This window comes from Giraffa tippelskirchi, chromosome 14, assembly GCF_054371585.1.
Source record: "Giraffa tippelskirchi isolate mGirTip1 chromosome 14, T2T-mGirTip1v1.2.pri, whole genome shotgun sequence".
NCBI lineage: Eukaryota > Metazoa > Chordata > Mammalia > Artiodactyla > Giraffidae > Giraffa > Giraffa tippelskirchi.
Genome location: NC_137288.1, coordinates 19,286,542 through 19,304,749, shown reverse-complemented (window position 1 = coordinate 19,304,749; position 18,208 = coordinate 19,286,542). Strand labels below are relative to the sequence as shown.

Genomic DNA, 18,208 nt, shown 5'->3' with positions numbered 1-18,208 from the left:
TGAGAGGTCCCACTGCACAGCCACTGTCCTGGTTCTTACCTCAACCCAGACCAGCTCTGGGAGCCCATCTGTTACCGCTGACATTAGGCCCTACTCACCAGAGACCAAGCCTGACACCTCACACAGCTGCTGTGGGTCCACTCCCCATCACTGAACTAGACTCTGGCTAATAGAGCACAGTTTTCTGTGCTAAATCCCTGCCCATTGCATTGTTTACTGTGTTATTCCTGCTTCCTCAAACGGAAGCTTTTGAGAATAGAAATGGTATCTCTTTCCTCTCAAGTGCCACAGTCTCCATGATAAGAAAGCAGATTCTGGACCACTGATCAATAGGTTCATCAATACCATTTTTCAAGATTCCATATATGCATTAATATACAATGTTTGTTTTTCTCTTTCTGACTTGCTTTGCTCTGTATAACAGGCTCTAGGTTCATCCACCTCACTAGAACTGACGCAAATGCATTACAGGTAGGTAATATGCTCTGAAGGAGCACTTTACCAAGTAGCAATTAAGAAAAGTTTAGTATACAGGAACCGCTATAAATTTGTTTTTATTTATCTCACTACAAACAGCAGTTTTGAGTTACCTAGCTACAAGTATTAGTTATCAAATATTAGTGATAAATGCGATTCATCACATTTTTTCTTGAGAGACATTCTCCCCAAGCTCATTTTAAAGAGAGTCTTGAAAACTGAGTGAGAAATAAACAGAATTTGCTGTCAGCTAATTCACCCACTGAACAGCTGGTTTGTATCTCTTCCAGTTTTGTTTAGAAACTTTGTGCAATTCGTTTTTTGCCTCATAAGAATGAAATATGAAAGTAAATGGTTTACAGTACAGTTTAATAATCTTCTCTTATCTTCTGAGAAATGTATCCATAAAAAAAGTTATGCAAGATATATCTTAGGGCAGTGATTCTCGACTAGGAGTGACTTTATTATCCCCAAGGGGACATTTGACAAGAGTTGGAGACATTTTTGGTTGTCTTGGGGTGGTGGTGAGGGGGTGGGGATGATACTGACGTCTGGTGATCGAGACAGTAATGAACACGACAGACCCTACAAAAAAGAAAAAATGGTAAATGCATCATTAAATAAAATATCTTGGTGGCTCAGATGGTAAAGAGTCTGCCTGCAGTGCGGGAGACCCGGGTTCGATCCCTGTGTCGGGAACATTCACTGGAGAAGGAAATGGCAACCCACTCCCGTACTCTTGCCTGGAAAATTCCATAGATGGAGGAGCCTGGCGGGCTACAGTCCATGGGGTCGCAAAGAGTTGGAGACGACTGAGTGACTTCACTTTCACTTTTTCACTTGATAAATACTATTCTTTTTTATAGATACCAATAAAGTACGTACACACTGGATTTTAAAATCCCACAATTATACATACCCTGGGAATGGAGAAGGAACAGTTGTAAGTAGACATCTGGTATCAGTTAGGCCTGATGTTATGATGCAAGATTGTTCCAAGAAAGTCTAATAGCAAACAAGCTCTGTCGCTCAGCAGAAGGGATAGGACAGATCTGACCCTCTGCTAATAAACCACTCTTAACCACATCAAGACACTATTTTATCTTCTGGTACACCACCTGGTGACAATTTAACAGTAAAATATGTTACTAATAAACAACTTCAAACTTTAAAAAAATTAAACATTCTCTGCAAAACAAATGTCTTTTGATACAAATTGTGATCCACCTCAGACCAGACCTCTATCTCCATTTTTCTCACAAACTATGTAAAGAATTCCCATCACTAAATATTCCCGTTTATTGTCTGGGGGAATGAAGGAGAGTGTTACATGTTGACAGAAAACAACAAAATGCTGTAAAGCAACTATCCTTCAATTAAAAACTAAATTTAAAAAAAAGAGGGAGGGGATGTATGTATACATATAGCTGATTCACTTGGTTGTACAGCAGAGACTAACACAACATTGCAAAGCAATTATACTCCAATAAAAAACTGTTTTAAAAAAAAATTTATGACTGAATCTCCCCTCCCCCCAACACACACACAGTAACAAAACAGCCAGAGGTAGCAAACAAAAACCCTTAGAATTTATTGCAAAAAACTATAATCAAAGCAAAGAATCAAGGCAAAGGATTGCTTCCCTCTAAGTTACCCAGCTATTGTACAACTCCCAAAGCTGCCTAAGCGTGAAGTCGCACTGGCTCTTTTCACTTATCTGTCCCTCCCTCCATACTCACTGCCACTCGCCCCGCACCCCGACCCCCGGCCCCCGCCCCAGCGGCTCGCAAGAGTCCAGGACTGCGCCTCACTGAAGTCAGCACTGGATACCTTAAATATCACTGGGCGCCTTCTAGGTGAACAGCGGGTGACTGGGCGTGGATGGTGGAGTGGCACCGGCTCCCTTTAGGAACCCACTCCAGGAATAATAAGTGGCACGATCCTGGTCCTAGATGAAGACCTGGCCTGTGCAAACTCAAGATAAAAAGGACCTTCAAAAATCCTCCCGTGGTTGCGCCCTCAACTCCACGTGAGACTTTGCTCCCCACCAAGTGCAAAGCGGGGCTCTCCCACCTGCCCGCGCAGGGTCCCGGGCCGCCTCACGAGGGCGCGCCGCGGGCTGCGAAACTGGCTCTCCTGGCCGCGGCACCTATGCACCTCCGGTCGCCGCCAGGTGTTCACACACGGAGGTGCAGCCTCCGGGGACAAACACGCGGGCGCGCAGACTCAGGGGTACAAACTCGGGGTCCGCGCCCAGGTGTGCACTCAGGGAGCGCGCACACAGAGGGAGGCAGAGACACAGGAGTGTGGATGAGGGGAGTGCTCCCAGGTGTGCGGAGCCCGGGGCTCCCGCGCGGGTGACCACACTCAGGTGTGCACGCGGAGTCGTGCGCAGATCAATCCCGCCCCCCAAGGCAAGTCTCGGCAGGGAGCCCCCCAAACCCCGGTCGGCGTCCTGCCTCCATCAACTCACCTCCTCCAAAAACTTGGTCAAATCGTACACTTTGTAGTGCAGGATCAGCCAGGTGCTCTTGCTGTGGTTGTGCTTCTGGATCTCTTCCAGGGTGTAGTACTTCACGGCTTTGCTGGACTCCTCGGCCATTTGTTAGCGCAGCGAGCCTAAGGCCCTGAAGACAGCAGGAGAGCGGGACGGAGAAGAGCGGGCGTCTGTGCGAACTCGCCCTGGGACATTCCCGGCAGCCGGGCTCGGCTCCTGGGCACGGAGGAGGGGAGTGGCCGAAGCACGGCCTCCGACGATTGGCCAGAATTCCTGTCGCTCAAGGGCCCCGCCCCCGACCGACACTCTCCACCAACCCGGCGGGCCCCGCCCAGTGAGCGGGTGTTGATTGGCTACAGAAGGTGCCCTTCACAATCACTGCTTAGGAGCGAGCGGGGGGCGGGGTTTCCTCGCGTCTGCGCCGAAGGCGGTGACACCGGGGTCAGAGCGTCCGGGGTCGCGTGGACAGGGCGGGGTGGCCGGCGCAGAGTCCACCTTGTGCAGGGCAGCGACCTCACATCAAAATCGCTGCGGTTTCCCAATCCGGTCAGACCCGGGCGTTCGTTAATTTGTAACAGAGTCCTTCCGCACCGAGTGTAGGGGTGGCCTGCGAGGCTGAGAGATGCAGAGCAACCTGGTGGGCGTGGACACACGCAGTTCCCCGCTTCGCCTCGGCCGGACGAGTGTGCTGCCCGGAGCAGGGCTCTGTGACTGCTTGACCCATCCCTCCCGCGCAAGAACTGCCCCGTTCTCTCAGGGGAAAAAAACAAAAAACCCGGAAACTGTTCCATAAAAGCAAAAGCGGACTCGAAGTGTTGGTTCTGAGGACGTCGGTCGCTCTGAAGTTATTCTCCATTGACCCCTGACTAGGCGAGTACTTGTATTAGTGTCTTCTGTCTTTTCAAACCAGTATATTGTTTAAGGTAAATTCTAAATGATTGATAGCTCTTGGAATAGAGTCTGGAGCAGTACCTCCCCAGCTGAGCATCCATAGGAAGATTTACAAATGTTCCATTTTAAAAAGGCGGGGGAGAGAATTCCAGCACGTTAAAAAAAAAAAAAGTAGTCTGATTTTTGTTAAGGCCTTTTTCAGCAACAGTATTTACTTCCAAAAAGAACGACACAATGGATTATACATGTAGATCATCCTCCAGGAAACAGCACGGTTCTTTGCACTAGCTGCTGCTAGTGTTGGTTTCCTGCCCCCTTGCTTGCATTACCCTAGGAATGCAAGGCCAAGAAGACAAGTTCCCAAACATTCCAAATACTCTGTATCGATTTCACATGGTGGAATGCATTAGTTTTCAAATACTGCACCAGCCTTGCATCTCTGGAATAAGCCCTATTTGCTTATAATATGTAATTCTTTTTTTTTTTCCAATGTGCTTTTTAAAAAAACCACAAAGGAGGCAAAAATATAAAATGGAGAAAAGACAATCTGTTTATAACAAGTGGTGCTGGGAAAACTGGTCAACCAGCTGTAAAAGAATGAAACTAGAACATTTCCTAACACCATACGCAAAAATAAAATCAAAATGGATTAAAGATCTAAATGTAAGACCAGAAACTATAAAACTCTTAGAGGAAAACATAGGCAGAACACTCTGACATAAATCACAGCAAGATCCTCTATGATCCACCTCCTGGAATAATGGAAATAAAAACAAAAATAAATAAATGGGACCTAATTAAACTTAAAAGCTTTTGCACAACAAAGGAAGCTACAAGCAAGGTGAAAAGGCAGCCTTCAGAATGGGAGCAAATAATAGCAAACAAAGCAACTGACAAAGAATTAACCTCCAAAATATATAAGCAACTCATGCAGCTCAATACCAGAAAAATAAACGACCCAGTCAAAAAATGGGCCAAAGAACTAAACAGACATTTCTCCAAAGAAGACATACAGATGGCTAACACACACATGAAAAGATGCTCAACATCACTCATTATCAGAGTAATGCAAACCAAACCACAGTGAGGTACCATCTCATGATGGTCAGAATGGCTGCCATCAAAGAGTCTACAAACAATAAATGCTGGAGAGGTTGTGGAGAAAAGGGAACCCTCTTACACTGTTGGTGGGAATGCAAACTAGTACAGCCACTATGGAGAACAGTGTGGAGAGTCCTTAAAAACCTCGAAATAGAACTGCCATGCAACCCAGCAATCCCAATGCTGGGCATACACACCAAGAAAACCAGAAATGAAAGAGACATATGTACCCCAATGTTCACTGCAGCACTTTACAATAGCTAGGACACAGAAGCAACCTAGATGTCCATTGGCAGACAAATGGATAAGGAAGTTGTGGTACATATACACGTATACACAATATTACTCATCTATAAAAAAGAATGCATTTGAGTCAGTTCTGATGAGGTGGATGAAACTGGAGCCTTATTATACAGAGTGAAGTAAGTCAGAAAGGGAAACAGCAATACAGTATATTAACACATATATATGGAATTTAGAAAGACAGTAACGATGACCCTATATGCAAGACAGCAAGAGAGACACAGATGTAAAAAACAGACTTTTGGACTCTGTGGGAGAAGGCAAAGGTGGAACGATAAGAGAGAATAGTACTGAAACATGTATATTGCTGCTGCTGCTGCTGCTAAGTCGCTTCAGTCGTGTCTGACTCTGTGTGACCCCATAGACAGCAGCCCACCAGGCTCTGCCATCCCTGGGATTCTCCAGGCAAGAACACTGCAGTGGGTTGCCATTTCCTTCTCCAATGCATGAAAGGGAAAAGTGAAAGTGAAGTCGCTCAGTAGTGTCTGACTCTTAGCGACCCCATGGACTGTAGCCCACCAGGGTCCTCCGTCAATGGGATTTTTCAGGCAAGAGTACTGGAGTGGGTTGCCATTGCCTTCTCCGATTGAAACATGTATATTACCATATGTAAAATAGATGACCAGTACAAATTCGATGCATGGTGCGGGGCACCCAAATCTGGTGCTCTGGGACAACCCAGACAGATGGTGTGGGGAGGGAGGTGGGCCGGGGGTGCAGGATGGTGGGACACATGTACACCCATGGTTGATTCATGTCGACGTATGGCAAAAACCACCATATATGGTAAAGTAATTAACCTCCAATTAAATAACAAAAAAATTATAGTTAATTTACAATGTTGTTGGTTTACTGACTTGTTTTGAAGAGCTTGCTTCTAGCCTCTGATTTTCTCCATTTTTCTTTTTTTGGTCACTGATTTCTGCTCCTTATTGAGTCTTTCCTTCTGCTTGCTTTGGGTTTCTTTTTGTTCCTAATTTCTTGAGGTGAGAGTTTAGATTTTTGAATTGGGATTTTTCCTCTTTTCAAATACATGTATTTAGTGTTATAACTTTCCTAAATGCTCTAAAAACAGTAAATCAGGTTATGTATACCATTTCCCTAACAGTTCCCAGGTCTGCTGAATCTCCCCATGACTGGTGGAGCAGTGTGTCAGTGACGACTGCTTCTATAATCCAATGTTCAGTGCCAGTTCCGAATAACTCCAGAAGTGGTTAAAACAAAACTTTGGTGCCAATGACCTGGATCCTATTCCTGGTTTAGTAACTTATCAGATGCATGACTATGACCTAATCAGTTAACTCTCTAAGCCATTGCTTATAAAATGTTTAGCCAGGGTCTGGCACAAAGAAAGCAATCAACAGAATTTAGCAAATGCTGTTATCAAACAAAACTTCCTTACTTTAAAACACAGGTATAAGGAAACATCCTACATGGCAAGTGCTCCAAGGTGAAGTGTGTGCCAAGTCACTTCAGTCGTGTCCCAATTCTGTGCGACCCCATGGACTGCAACCCACCAGACCCCTCTGTTTATGGGATTCTCCAGGTAAGAATATTGGAGTGGGATGCCATTCCCATCTCCACCAAGGTGAAGTAAATTTAGGCAAACTTAGAAACAAATCTAAGAAATTAAAAGGAATACAGATATTTACAAACTTCCTGATGTTCCCTCCAGCAAAGAAATTTTAATAAACATTTATTAAATGTTGATTAAATGTTTAAACATTTATTAAATGTTTATTAAAACTCCTGTAGTTCCTCAGGTGAAATATACGACAGAAGGCACTCACTCTTCTACTAAAAAGCAAAAATAAGCAAACGTCATTACGGTTTTTATTCCTTTTCTAATTCCTCCTGCCGCTCATGTACAAGACACACTTCAGCAGCTCTTTACTTCCCATTGACAAATCATTATATTTGCTACAACCATAGAAAGCAGGTTCCCTTGACAAGTGGGCACTCTACAAAGATGGACTCCAATTCAAATTATCTACATGGATAATTTGCATTAAATCCGTGTCTTTTAAATACATTAGCATAGGTTAACTGTTCCCTTCTAAAAACATCTATTTCTCTAGTATATATATTCTATGTAGTTGATTTCCAAACAACTCCCTATCTACTATCAATAATTCCCAAAGCTTACTAAATTCTTTAAATTTTCATTCATTTTAAAATGGACTTGAAGTTGGTTTTACCCATGTATATTTATAACACACCAGAATGTCAGCTGATAATCTCTGATCAATTGAATATCAGAGGCAGAAATGAGGAGCAGAGAGCAACAGATATCATCTGATCACAAAGAATACAAATGTCATAAGTTCACTGCTGAGGTAGGGCAACGTTCCTCAGTAACTTCAGACAAGGCAAGCTAATTATATGTAGGAAATCTTATTGTAAATACATTCTTAGGCATATTTCCTTGTATGTATTCCTACATATTTCCTTGTATTTCATATGTCCATCTTTAAGTAGGAGCAGGTAAATAAAAAGATTAAATGTTTGATCATACATGATTGTAATATTAAATTTATTTTTTAAAATCTTTTTGTCTCCAGCACAAGTAAATAGAACAGAGTAAAATGGTGTAGATAAGGAAAATTCCAGATATGCTATTTAACTTTGTAGAGTTCAGGGTTTTAGACAGTTCTATAAAGTACAGCTGATGGTGTTATCATCATCAGGTCCGCCAAGTCAGAAGATTGGGAATCATACAGGTCAGTCCCCTCTTTATCCCTACTACCACTGCCCCAGATTTGCGTTTCATGATTAGCTGCCTATCTGTTTACAATAACTCCCTTACAGGTTCTTCCAGCCTCTAGTCTTGAACTTCTCAGACCCATCTTCCATCAGTAATGAACCCCAAATTAAAATCTGATCACATCACTACTTGTATGTGTTAGTATCAGTTGCTCAGTTTTTTCTGACTTGTTGCAACCTCAAGGACTGTTGCTTGCCGGGCTTCTCTGCCCATGGGATTTTTCAGGCAAGAATACTGGAGTGGGTTGCCATTCCCATCTCCAGGGGGATCTTTCCAACCTAGGGATCGAACCCAGGTCTCCTGCATTGCAGGCAGATTCTTTACCATCTGAGACTACTTGTCTAAATCCTTCCAATATCTCCCAATAACTAAAGTTCAAATTCCTTACCAAGAATTTGAAGATCATCCAAGATCATTCAAAATCTGCTTTCTCTCTCTAGCTTCATCCTTTGTCATTTCTCCCTCAAGCCTCATAGCCTAGCAACAGTGAGCTATTTTTAGATCTCCCACATGTAGCGTTCTTTCCTCACTTTCATATCCTTGCTCAAGCCCTGTCCTCTGCCGCTTACCGTAAGTTTACCTCTTACCCCTTATTCTCCTTCCTCCTTTATCCTGGCCAAAGACTCGGGACCCTTTTTGACTCAGCTTAGGAGTCGATTGTGGTTGAGGCATGTGCTGACCACACCGTTCCCCTCCAAGTAATGCTCTCTCTGCTCCTATATTCTCCAGTCACGGCTATCACGCACTCACTACATCACCCATCTATGTGTCTGTCTTTCTCACTGGACCAAAAGTTCCTCAAGGACAGGAATGGTTAGCCACATCTGTATCTTCAGAGCCTAGCACAGTGCCTGGCACTCAGCACATGTTCAATAAACGTTTTTGAATGAATAAGGGTATAAAAGTGACACAGAAGAGGGCAAGTAAGTACTTGGAAAAATCATAAATTATACAATAATCATACTGAGAAATGTGGATTAATTTATCTGTCACTAGCAAGAACATCAGCCAAGTTTTTTTTAATGTTTCCATGGACATCTACTGAAACTGGGGGTAATCATCAGTTAGTTCTATCACACCTGTAACCTGCTATCACTGGTCAAGTTTGCTTTGTTTTTACAAAATCTTGTGTGTCTCTAAATGTCACATGGCCTAAATAATAAGAGATGTTTGCCCAAGTTGTTTATCAGGAACTTGGAGTCAGCTGTGTCCAGTTCAAACTCCAGGCGGTTAAGACTGGTTAAGATGGTAAAAGTGTCCACTTGGGGACCTTTGATATCAGAAGGCCAAAACCTCCACCCTAAAAACTGATGCGAAGAGCTGACTCATTGGAAAAGACCCTGATGCTGGGAAAGATTGAGGGCAGGAGGAGAAGGGGACGACAGAGGATGAGATGGCTGGATGGCATCACCGACTCGATGGACATGGGTTTGGGTGGACTCAGGGAGTTGGTGATGGACAGGGAGGCCTGGCGTGCTGCGGATCATGGGGTAGCAAAGAGTCAGACACGACTGAGTGACTGAACTGAACTGAAAAACATACTAATGCCACCATTTTCTGAGCACGTGTCCCATGAAGAAGTCTGGGGCTTAGCTGCACAATGATGATTACCTCATTTTTCTTGCCTCTAGTTTCCCCGTGCTCCTGCCACCTCAGATTTATCCCATAACTATCCCAAGTGCCTTGCCTCTGGGGAAGTGGATATGAGATTTGTTCTCCCATCTCCTCACTTGGTGGCCTCGAGAATAAATCCTTTCTCTGCCAAACCTCATTTGGCTTGCTGCATGTCAGACCAACCTGGTTCGGTAACTCTATTAAAAGTAAAACTGTTTTATTTCTTTCTAGGTCTAGGAAATGGGGGAGAAAGAAGCTAAAAGCAAACAGCAGCATGTAAATAATTTAAAATGAATGAGTGGATCTAACACTAGTCCAAGGTGATCAATGCAGCCACCTAAGCGTACAAGTAACATGGATGATGGAGAGGGCAGTAGAGTTCTCAGAAGTTGGGAGCCCCGGGTCAGAAACACAGCTTCCTACCAGAATAAAAGTACCATCTAGGACCTCTAGGGCTTCCCAGGTGGCGCTAGTGGTGAAGGACCCGCCTGCCAATGCAGGAGATGTAATGAGACACGGGTTTGATCCCTGGGTTGGGAAGATCCCCTGGAGGAGGGCATGGCAACCACATCAGTATTCTTACCTGGAGAATTCCTTGGATAGAGGAGCCTGGCGGGCCTGGTTCACAGGGTCACAAAGAGTCAGACATGACTGAAGCCACGTAGCACGCATGCATGCACAGAACCTCTAAGGCTGATGCTAGAAGGAAGTAAACGTTTGTTTCCAGGTACGCTACTGCATATCCCTCCATATCTTTCTGTCCCTGAGTCTCTCTCTGATTACGGATACCACTCCCCACCACCTACTATGAATACTACGTTGTCCCCTTGACTCTCTGGCATCAATGTGGATAGAACCCTTTCTTTGCTTTTTACAGCAGGGCCAGAATATTCAAATGAACTTTACTAAAGGATAGCATAAAAGAATTTTCCACTATGAGAACCTGACATAGTTCATTCACCTTTAATAAATGAAGCAGTGATGCCAATTCAAAAAGTCTGTCTGATTGTCAAACCTCAGGTGATTGTGAGGTGCACTCCCAGTGAGGACCCTTTTTAGGGACTGACCCTACCGAGTCCACCTCTCCCTCTGTGTGTTTGAGGGCAGCCAGCAGATTATATTCTACCCATAAATATAATTTTAGACATCCAAATTCTTCAAATTCCAGACAAAGATATATGCTGAACCCAGCCCTAACACCATCAAGGTTTTGTCATCTTAGTTCGTTTCCTGTCTAAACAGCTGACTCCTCCCCAGGTAATTTTTCTAGAAATGACCTTCATCTTCATGTGGTACTTGGCTACTCACAAAATATGGTCTTATCTTTGCATGTCCTGACAATTTAAACATGATATAAACCAATACAACAATCTTAATCTTCATGAAGGAGATACATACAGTCAAACTATCAGGCAGAATTCTTAGGATTCTTTCCCACCTTGAATGCCTGTAAGTGAGATGAAGGGAAATTTAAGTAACTCATATCTGGAAAACTGAATAGGCTTGCCAACAAGCTTGTCATCAAAACATATCCTGTGAGCAAAGTTTTTCCCTGAACAACAATTCTTGCCATGCTAGGTCACTTCAGTTGTGTCTGACTCTTTGCAACCCTATGGGCTGTAGCCCACCAGGCTCCTCTGTCCATGGGATTCTCCAGGTAAGAATATTGGAGTGGGTTACCATGCTTTCCTCCAGGGGATATTCCCGACCCAGGGATTGAACCTGTGTCTCATGTCTCCTGCACTGTCGGGTGGATTCTTTACCACTAGCGCCACCTGGGAGCCCAGGTGGCCACTATTATGTATGAAACATTACATCATTATGTATAAAACATTATATCAGTACTTATGGATGTAAGTGGATGTGCATATATGTTTTGAAGCATATCTCAAAAACAACACCATGATCTCAGTTCATTTCCAAGGCAAACCATTCAATATCACAGTAATCAAAGCCTATGCTCCAACTACTAATGCTGAAGAAGATGAAGTTGAACGGTTCTATGAAGACCTACAAGACCTTCTGGAACTAACATCAAAAAAAGATGTCCTTTTCATCATAAGGGACTGGAATACAAAAGTAGGAAGTCAAGATATACCTGGAGTAACAGGCAAGTTTGGCCTTGGAGTACAAAATGAAGCAGGGCAAGGGTTAACAGAGTTCTGCCAAGTACTACAAATAAATACTAGTGAACACTTCACTTGACTTGGGAACTGTGGGCTCTTCCCATATCCCATTCTTCTGCCTCCCCAAAATCATTGTTATCCTGAATTCTGTTCAACATGTCTTTGCTTAGTAAAAAAAAAAAACCCAGTTTTTCACATATGGATATATCAACAATTTATTCAGCTTTCTTGGAGAATGATTGAGCTTTATAAAAATAGGATTATACTGTATGTAGTCCTCTGGAACTTTCCTCCCCATTCAAAATCATGTTTTTAAAAATTCATCCATATTGAATAGAAGGTGAACAAAACAAGTGAACAAGAATGGTCTTAGCAGCATTCTTCATAATAATTCTAAACTGGAAGCAATCTAATTGTCCTTCAACCTCAGAAAGGATAAATATATACACACAATGGAATCCTATCCAGCAATGAAAATGAATAAAATACTGCTACCCTCAACAATATGGATGAATCTCATGAACATAATATTTACAAAAGAATCTAGACACAAGAGAGTTTGTGTTGTATAATTCCATTAATATAAGGTTTCAAAACAAGCAAAATTAATGTATGGTGTTAGCAGCTGGGACACTAGTTACCTTGAACAAAGTGGGTAAGTGGCTAGGAGAGGGCACCAGGAGCACTTCCTAGATACAGATAATGTTCTCCTGTTAGAGCTGGGTGGTGGGTATATAAGGATGGTCATTTTTGAAAAGCCATCCAAGTGTGTACTTATGATATGTTCATATTTTAATTTTGAAAGGTTTACCCATGTTGTTGCACATAACTGTAGTTCATTATTTTTTGTTTGCCATATAATATACAATTCACAATAACTGTGGAAAATTCTGAGAGAGATGGGAATACTAGACCACCTGACCTGCCTCTTGAGAAACCTGTATGCAGGTCAAGAAGCAACAGTTCGAACTGGACATGGAACAACAGACTGGTGCCAAATAGGAAAAGGAGTACGTCAAGGCTGTATAATGTCACCCTGCTTATTTAAATTATATGCAGAGTACATCATGAGCAACACTGGGCTGGAAGAAGCACAAGCTGGAATCAAGATTGCCAGGAGATATATCAATAACCTCAGATATGCAGGTGACACCACCCTTATGGCAGAAAGTGAAGAAGAACTAAAAAGGCTCTTGATCAAAGTGAGAGAGGAAAGTGAAAAATTTGGCTTAAAGCTCAACGTTCAGAAAACTAAGATCATGGCATCTGGTCCCATCACTTCATGGCAGATAGATGGGGAAACAGTGGAAACACTGGCTGACTTTATTTTTGTGGGCTCCAAAATCACTGCAGATAGTGATTGCAGCCATGAAATTAAAAGGCGCTTACTCCTTGGAAGGAAAGTTATGACCAACCTAGATAGCATATTAAAAAGCAGAGACATTACTTTGCCAACAAAGGTCTGTCTAGTCAAGCCTATGGTTTTTCCAGTGGTCATGTATGGATGTGAGAGTTGGACTATAAAGAAAGCTGAGCGCCGCAGAATTGATGCTTTTGAACTGTGGTGTTGGAGAAGTCACTTGAGAGTACCTTGGACTGCAAGGAGATCCAACCAGTTCATCCTAAAGGAGATCAGTCCTGGATGTTCATTGGAAGGACTGATGTTGAAGCTGAAACTCCAATACTTTGGCCACCTCATGCGAAGAGTTGACTCATTGGAAAAGACCCTGATGTTGGGAAGGATTGGGGGCAGGAGGAGAAGGGGACGACAGAGGATGAGATGGCTGGATGGCATCACCGACTCGATGGGCATGAGTTTGGGTAAACTCCGGGAGTTGGTGATGGACAGGGAAGCCTGGTGTGCTGCGGTTCATGGGGTCGCAAAGAGTCGGACACGATTGAGCGACTGAACTGAACTGAACGGCCTCCAGCCGGGCTACACCAACGTCAAAGCCAGCTCTTCTCTCAGAGAACCATGCGTGCAGGATGAACGGCTCATGCTAGCAAAAGCTATGGCGGGAAAAACTGGGGTAACACAGGGGCATGCTGGTGAACACTCAGAGCATGCTGGGAGCACGCAGAGTATCCTGGGTGCACGCAGAGTATGCCGGGAGCCCTGAGAGAGCTGGGTTACGCTGGGATAAGCTGGGGTAAGTTGGGGGCGCTAGGCGTGGTGATGGGAGGTCTGGGATGGCCAGGCATGCTGGACACAGTACCCCTGAGCCCCGAGGAGGGCGCTGAGGAGCGAGGACACGCAGGCTAGGAGACTGAGGTGGGCTGGGCGTGACCTGGAAGACAACTGCTTGACGAGCCAGAGAGGGAGAGAGGGAACCGGGGCGGTTGCTCCAGGCCGGCCTCCCAGCCTGCCGCTGCCTCAGAGCGTTGCCTCCTGAGCAGTTTTGATGGCCTTCCTTTGACAGGAGGCGCCTGCTGAAGAGCTAGTTGTAGCTTTTGAAAGGAAAAGGAACAAAGATTCGTTCTTTCACGAAGGCCCACGGGTTCCAATATTAGGGCATCTAATTTAATCAGTAATTTATAGAATTGCCTTTTAAATAAGGCACTTACGGTAGGTAAAGACCTTTGAGATATTTCCACCAATTCCATGCGGTGCGTAAGAAAATGAAGCCCCAGGGGAGGAAACTTGCCTGTTAACCTTGGAAGCGGTGGGTAGGGCCAGTGGGAATCCGGCCTCCACTCAGGCCTCTTCCCACCAAGGCCCCACAGAGGAAGGAGCAGTGAAGCTCCGGCGGGGCTGGACGCTGCTTAGACGGCAGGTCATGACGTCACAGCCCGGGCGCTCGCGATGACCTTGGTTCTCTTGGGGTTTTGAGTCATCAAATGGACAATTTTGTAGGTACCTGTTCCTTACTGTAATACTTATCACCAGGGCAGAAATGTGTTCAGAATTTTATTTTGTAGTCAGCAAGTTTTCCATTAATCAGCTTGGATGTGAAAGGTGCTACTCGCTAAACAATCTGTTAACAGATCATCCGAATATATTATACATACCTGAATTCCAATGGAATTCATATCTGCCTTCCAATGCAGTCCTTACACAATCTAGGGCAAGAAATTTGTACGTTTTAATTTGGACGTTCTGCCAGTTACGAATTGAAAAAAAAAAATTGTTTTCATGTAATGCTAAATAATACAATTAAATAAATTCCTGCCTATTCCCAAACAGGTCAGAGTTATTTACACAGTTTTCTGATCAGTCTTTGAAGTTGACAAGAGAAGGGGAGGACCACTCACAGCAATTTTTGGTGACTTTGCTGTAAGATATTTAAAGGAAAAATGAGGCAGAAAGTAATTTTGATGGGAAATGTGTTTCAGAAATGAAAGCAACAAATCTCTAAATTTCAACTGTCTAACCTTTTTCATTAACGTGCACTTTTGTACTTCTGGGCCCAAGCTGTAATCAGTTCTTTGTTTTTTATTTTACTTCATTCATTATTGATACTCTTTACCTTGGTGAAGTAGATTGTGTTGGCTTTGGAAATTTGTACTTCATTTAAAAAAAGTTTTTTTTCCTCAACAGTAAGCATTTAGCATAGAGAGAGAGTAGAAAAACAGAGAGGAGGGAATGTTTCTATTTTTACTATCAGAAATCATCTTAATTAGGTACACCAAATTAATTAACACCTTGTGTGACTTTGTGTTAATCTTTCTAAGAGTACTCGCAGTTTTAAAAGAATTCCATGATCTTTAATGAAGAAATTTTCAAGCAGTGTGGTATTTGAGTGAGAAAGACGTGTGGGAGCCAGAAGGGCAGTGCCACCGTTGGTCAAGTGGCACCACAAGGGTATTTAGTTACTGAGATCAGACCTAAGGCTGGTCACACTCCAGATTCCAGGACTGTGTTACTACTTCTTAAAGAGAGAATATATGTGGATACTTACAAGTTTGAAGTACCAGAATACCAGTTCCCTTCCCTGGATATGTTTGTGTATCCCAGAGAAACTGAGCTTAACTCATTTCACATTGCAGTTTTCTTTTCTGTTATATGTAAGATAGACCCCAAAGGTATGCCCTGTGAATTGTCAAGTGTAAAATGTGTCCCACATAGAAGTTGGAAAGCCAGAGAATTAGTGGAAAAGGAAACTAGATAACAATTTAGAGATCTCAGTAAACAATTTTCTTTAGTGTAAAATGGTGAAAAATACATTCTTCAGCTTTGAAATGCTTTATAGAGACAACTTAAAATAGCAGAAGGCTTTGCTATACATTTTGATTTTTTTTAAAGTATTGTTGTTATAGGAAAGATTTTGTTTTCCTGAAAACAAAGAGAAACTTAATTGCCAAGAATTTTAGAAAGAATTTGTTAAATAAAAACAACATAGCAGAAAAGTATCTAGTACCCAGGACAGAGTAGGCATTTAATACACATTGCTGGTGCTTCTTTGTAATATTTGTACTCAAATTATTCTATTTGTTGTATAGAACTGCAGGTTTAAAATTCTAGATTTTATTTTTGGGGTGGCATAGTGTTCTAAAGTGTATTGTGATGGTTGCAACTCTGTGAATGTAGTAAAAGCCATTTAATTATACACGTTAAATAGGCAGATTGTATGTGATATGAATTATATCCTAATAAAACTTGTACCCCCCAAATTCTAGATTATCATTAGAAAACCTCAAAGGTAAAAGGTAAGTGGTATTTAACTGCTAATATTTGCTAAACTTGTTTTTACCATCGTATACCAACGTATACCAATATCAAATATTCTGTGATGGATTGAAATGCTTTACCCTATTGGTAAAATAAATAAAAGTTTACTATGTTTTTACTGTTGTTTGTTTTTAAAGGCCTGATTACTGAGGCATTCAGTCAACAGGAAAATATGGATGATTCTAAGCAGCAGTCACTGTTCTTCATCACACTTCCAGATTTACACAAACTCTGTGCTGTCAAGATAATATTGAGTAGTGGAGTGGCAGACACTGAGATTAGGAGTAGACAAATGAAGATATGCAGGTAAAAAAACACAATCTTGTAACTAATGCTTTCTAAACTTTTTAACGCCTGTAAGAGCTGTTTTAATAGTATCTCCTTTAAAGCAAGATACTCATTTGCTAAATCTGTTTATACAATTTTAGAATAAAGGAATTCAGTATTGGTCTGACCAAGTATATTGAATTACATTTAAGGGAGGACTCAAAGTACTTCAGATAGAATATCTCACTGTTGAGTCTTTATATTTGTGGCTTCTTGTGTGTTATTTTAATTTAAACATTTTTTAGACATTGATGAATTAAATAAATGGATTAAGTCAAAACTTAGTCATAAGTTTTGGGAGGTAGTCATTAATAACTGTTTATGAAGTACCTACTGTTTATGAAGCACTTCAGGAGATACTGTAAACATTTTAGATTAATATAATTTTTAGATTTTCAGACTGGTGTAAGAGTATTTCTCCAAGAATTATCTTGAAATATCTAACCTAAGATAGTCTTTGGAAAACACGTCCAGAAGTTGACGCCTAAAGTATAACACTGAAGACCCACCATGTATTAGTCCCTTAAACTGTTTGAGATGCTCAAGAAAGAACTCTTAAAATACATAGCAAGATCGTATCTCTAATTGAACTTCTTAGAGAGGAACAAACACTTATAAGACGGCTAGAAGTCAGAAGTAAAATACTCTTGGGTGTCCTCCATTTTGCTCTTAGTTATAAAACTTGTCTTCTGACCACTGTGTATTTTCCCGCTCAAGTACATCCAGGAATCTGTACCCTTCCTGCTAAGGTATAATTTGCGACCCCTTAGGGAAGCAAATAAGTAGAAAACCTTAAGAGAGATTTTCTGCCATTCACTCTCATACTGAAGGTGGTCTTGCCCATAGAGAGGGGTGCTTTGACTCATTGTTCCAGTAACTGACGAAGAGGCTAGAACAGAAGGAGCAAAGACTTGGTTGTGTCAGACAAAGGCACGTCTTGTACAAGCACATACTGGGGACGTCCCTGGTGATCCAGTGGCTAAGACTCCGTGCTCCCTGTGCAGGGGAACTAGATCTTGCATACTACAAGTAAGTTCACACGCTGCAACTAAAAGATCCTGTGTGCCGCAGTTAAGACCTGGCACGGCCAACTACATAAACATTAAAAAAAAATCATAAGCCTATTGCACCACAGTTCCAACAAAGATGAGCCTAGCAGAAACACGTTGACCCATCTCACATTTTGACGTAACCCCACACACACAGGCACTCCTAGCCTTTAACATTTGTTTCCCTGGTGATTAATAATTTTGAAAATTTTTATGTTTCTACCTCTATTCCCTTTTGTGTTTTTCCCGTCTTTTCTAATAAAATTATTGATGGTAGTTTGAATTGTAATGATTGTTGCTGTAAGTTCATTTGTCTCTTGAATACTAAACTAAAACCACTACCCACTTCATTTTGGCTTGGAAAAAATTTCCTTGTTGAAGGAAAAGAAT

The 18,208-nt window shown here is 42.3% G+C and overlaps 2 protein-coding genes and 1 long non-coding RNA gene across 8 annotated transcripts in view; 1 reads left to right on the top strand and 2 right to left on the bottom strand.

Annotated features, from left to right (window-relative positions):
• CYB5A (cytochrome b5 type A) overlaps window positions 1-3,185 on the bottom strand; it is a 31,831-nt gene extending 28,646 nt beyond the window's left edge. For all 5 annotated transcript variants that reach the window (XM_081562849.1, XM_081562848.1, XM_081562851.1 and 2 more), the window contains exon 1: window positions 2,951-3,185. In XM_081562849.1, coding sequence (XP_081418975.1) covers window positions 2,951-3,079 — 129 coding nt within the window. In that variant the 5' untranslated portion in view covers window positions 3,080-3,185. The remainder of the gene's footprint in view (window positions 1-2,950) is intronic.
• Window positions 3,186-3,396: 211 nt separating this feature from the next.
• The window catches only part of C14H18orf63 (chromosome 14 C18orf63 homolog), a 37,917-nt gene continuing 23,105 nt past the window's right edge, over window positions 3,397-18,208 (top strand). The window contains exons 1-3 of one of the 2 annotated variants that reach the window (XM_081562847.1): window positions 3,397-3,844; window positions 6,684-6,815; window positions 16,580-16,748. In XM_081562847.1, the coding sequence (XP_081418973.1) occupies window positions 16,615-16,748 (134 nt within the window). In that variant the 5' untranslated portion in view covers window positions 3,397-3,844; window positions 6,684-6,815; window positions 16,580-16,614. Of the gene's footprint in view, window positions 3,845-6,683; window positions 6,816-13,875; window positions 13,924-16,579; window positions 16,749-18,208 lie in introns of those variants that run through there. The other variant, XM_081562846.1, reaches the window with a different exon arrangement.
• On the bottom strand, window positions 3,424-11,956 carry LOC145534715 (uncharacterized). Its single transcript, XR_014074898.1, has 3 exons — window positions 11,423-11,956; window positions 6,682-10,087; window positions 3,424-3,840 (listed from the first exon to the last, which is right to left on the bottom strand). It is a non-coding gene; the product is annotated as an uncharacterized LOC145534715 (long non-coding RNA).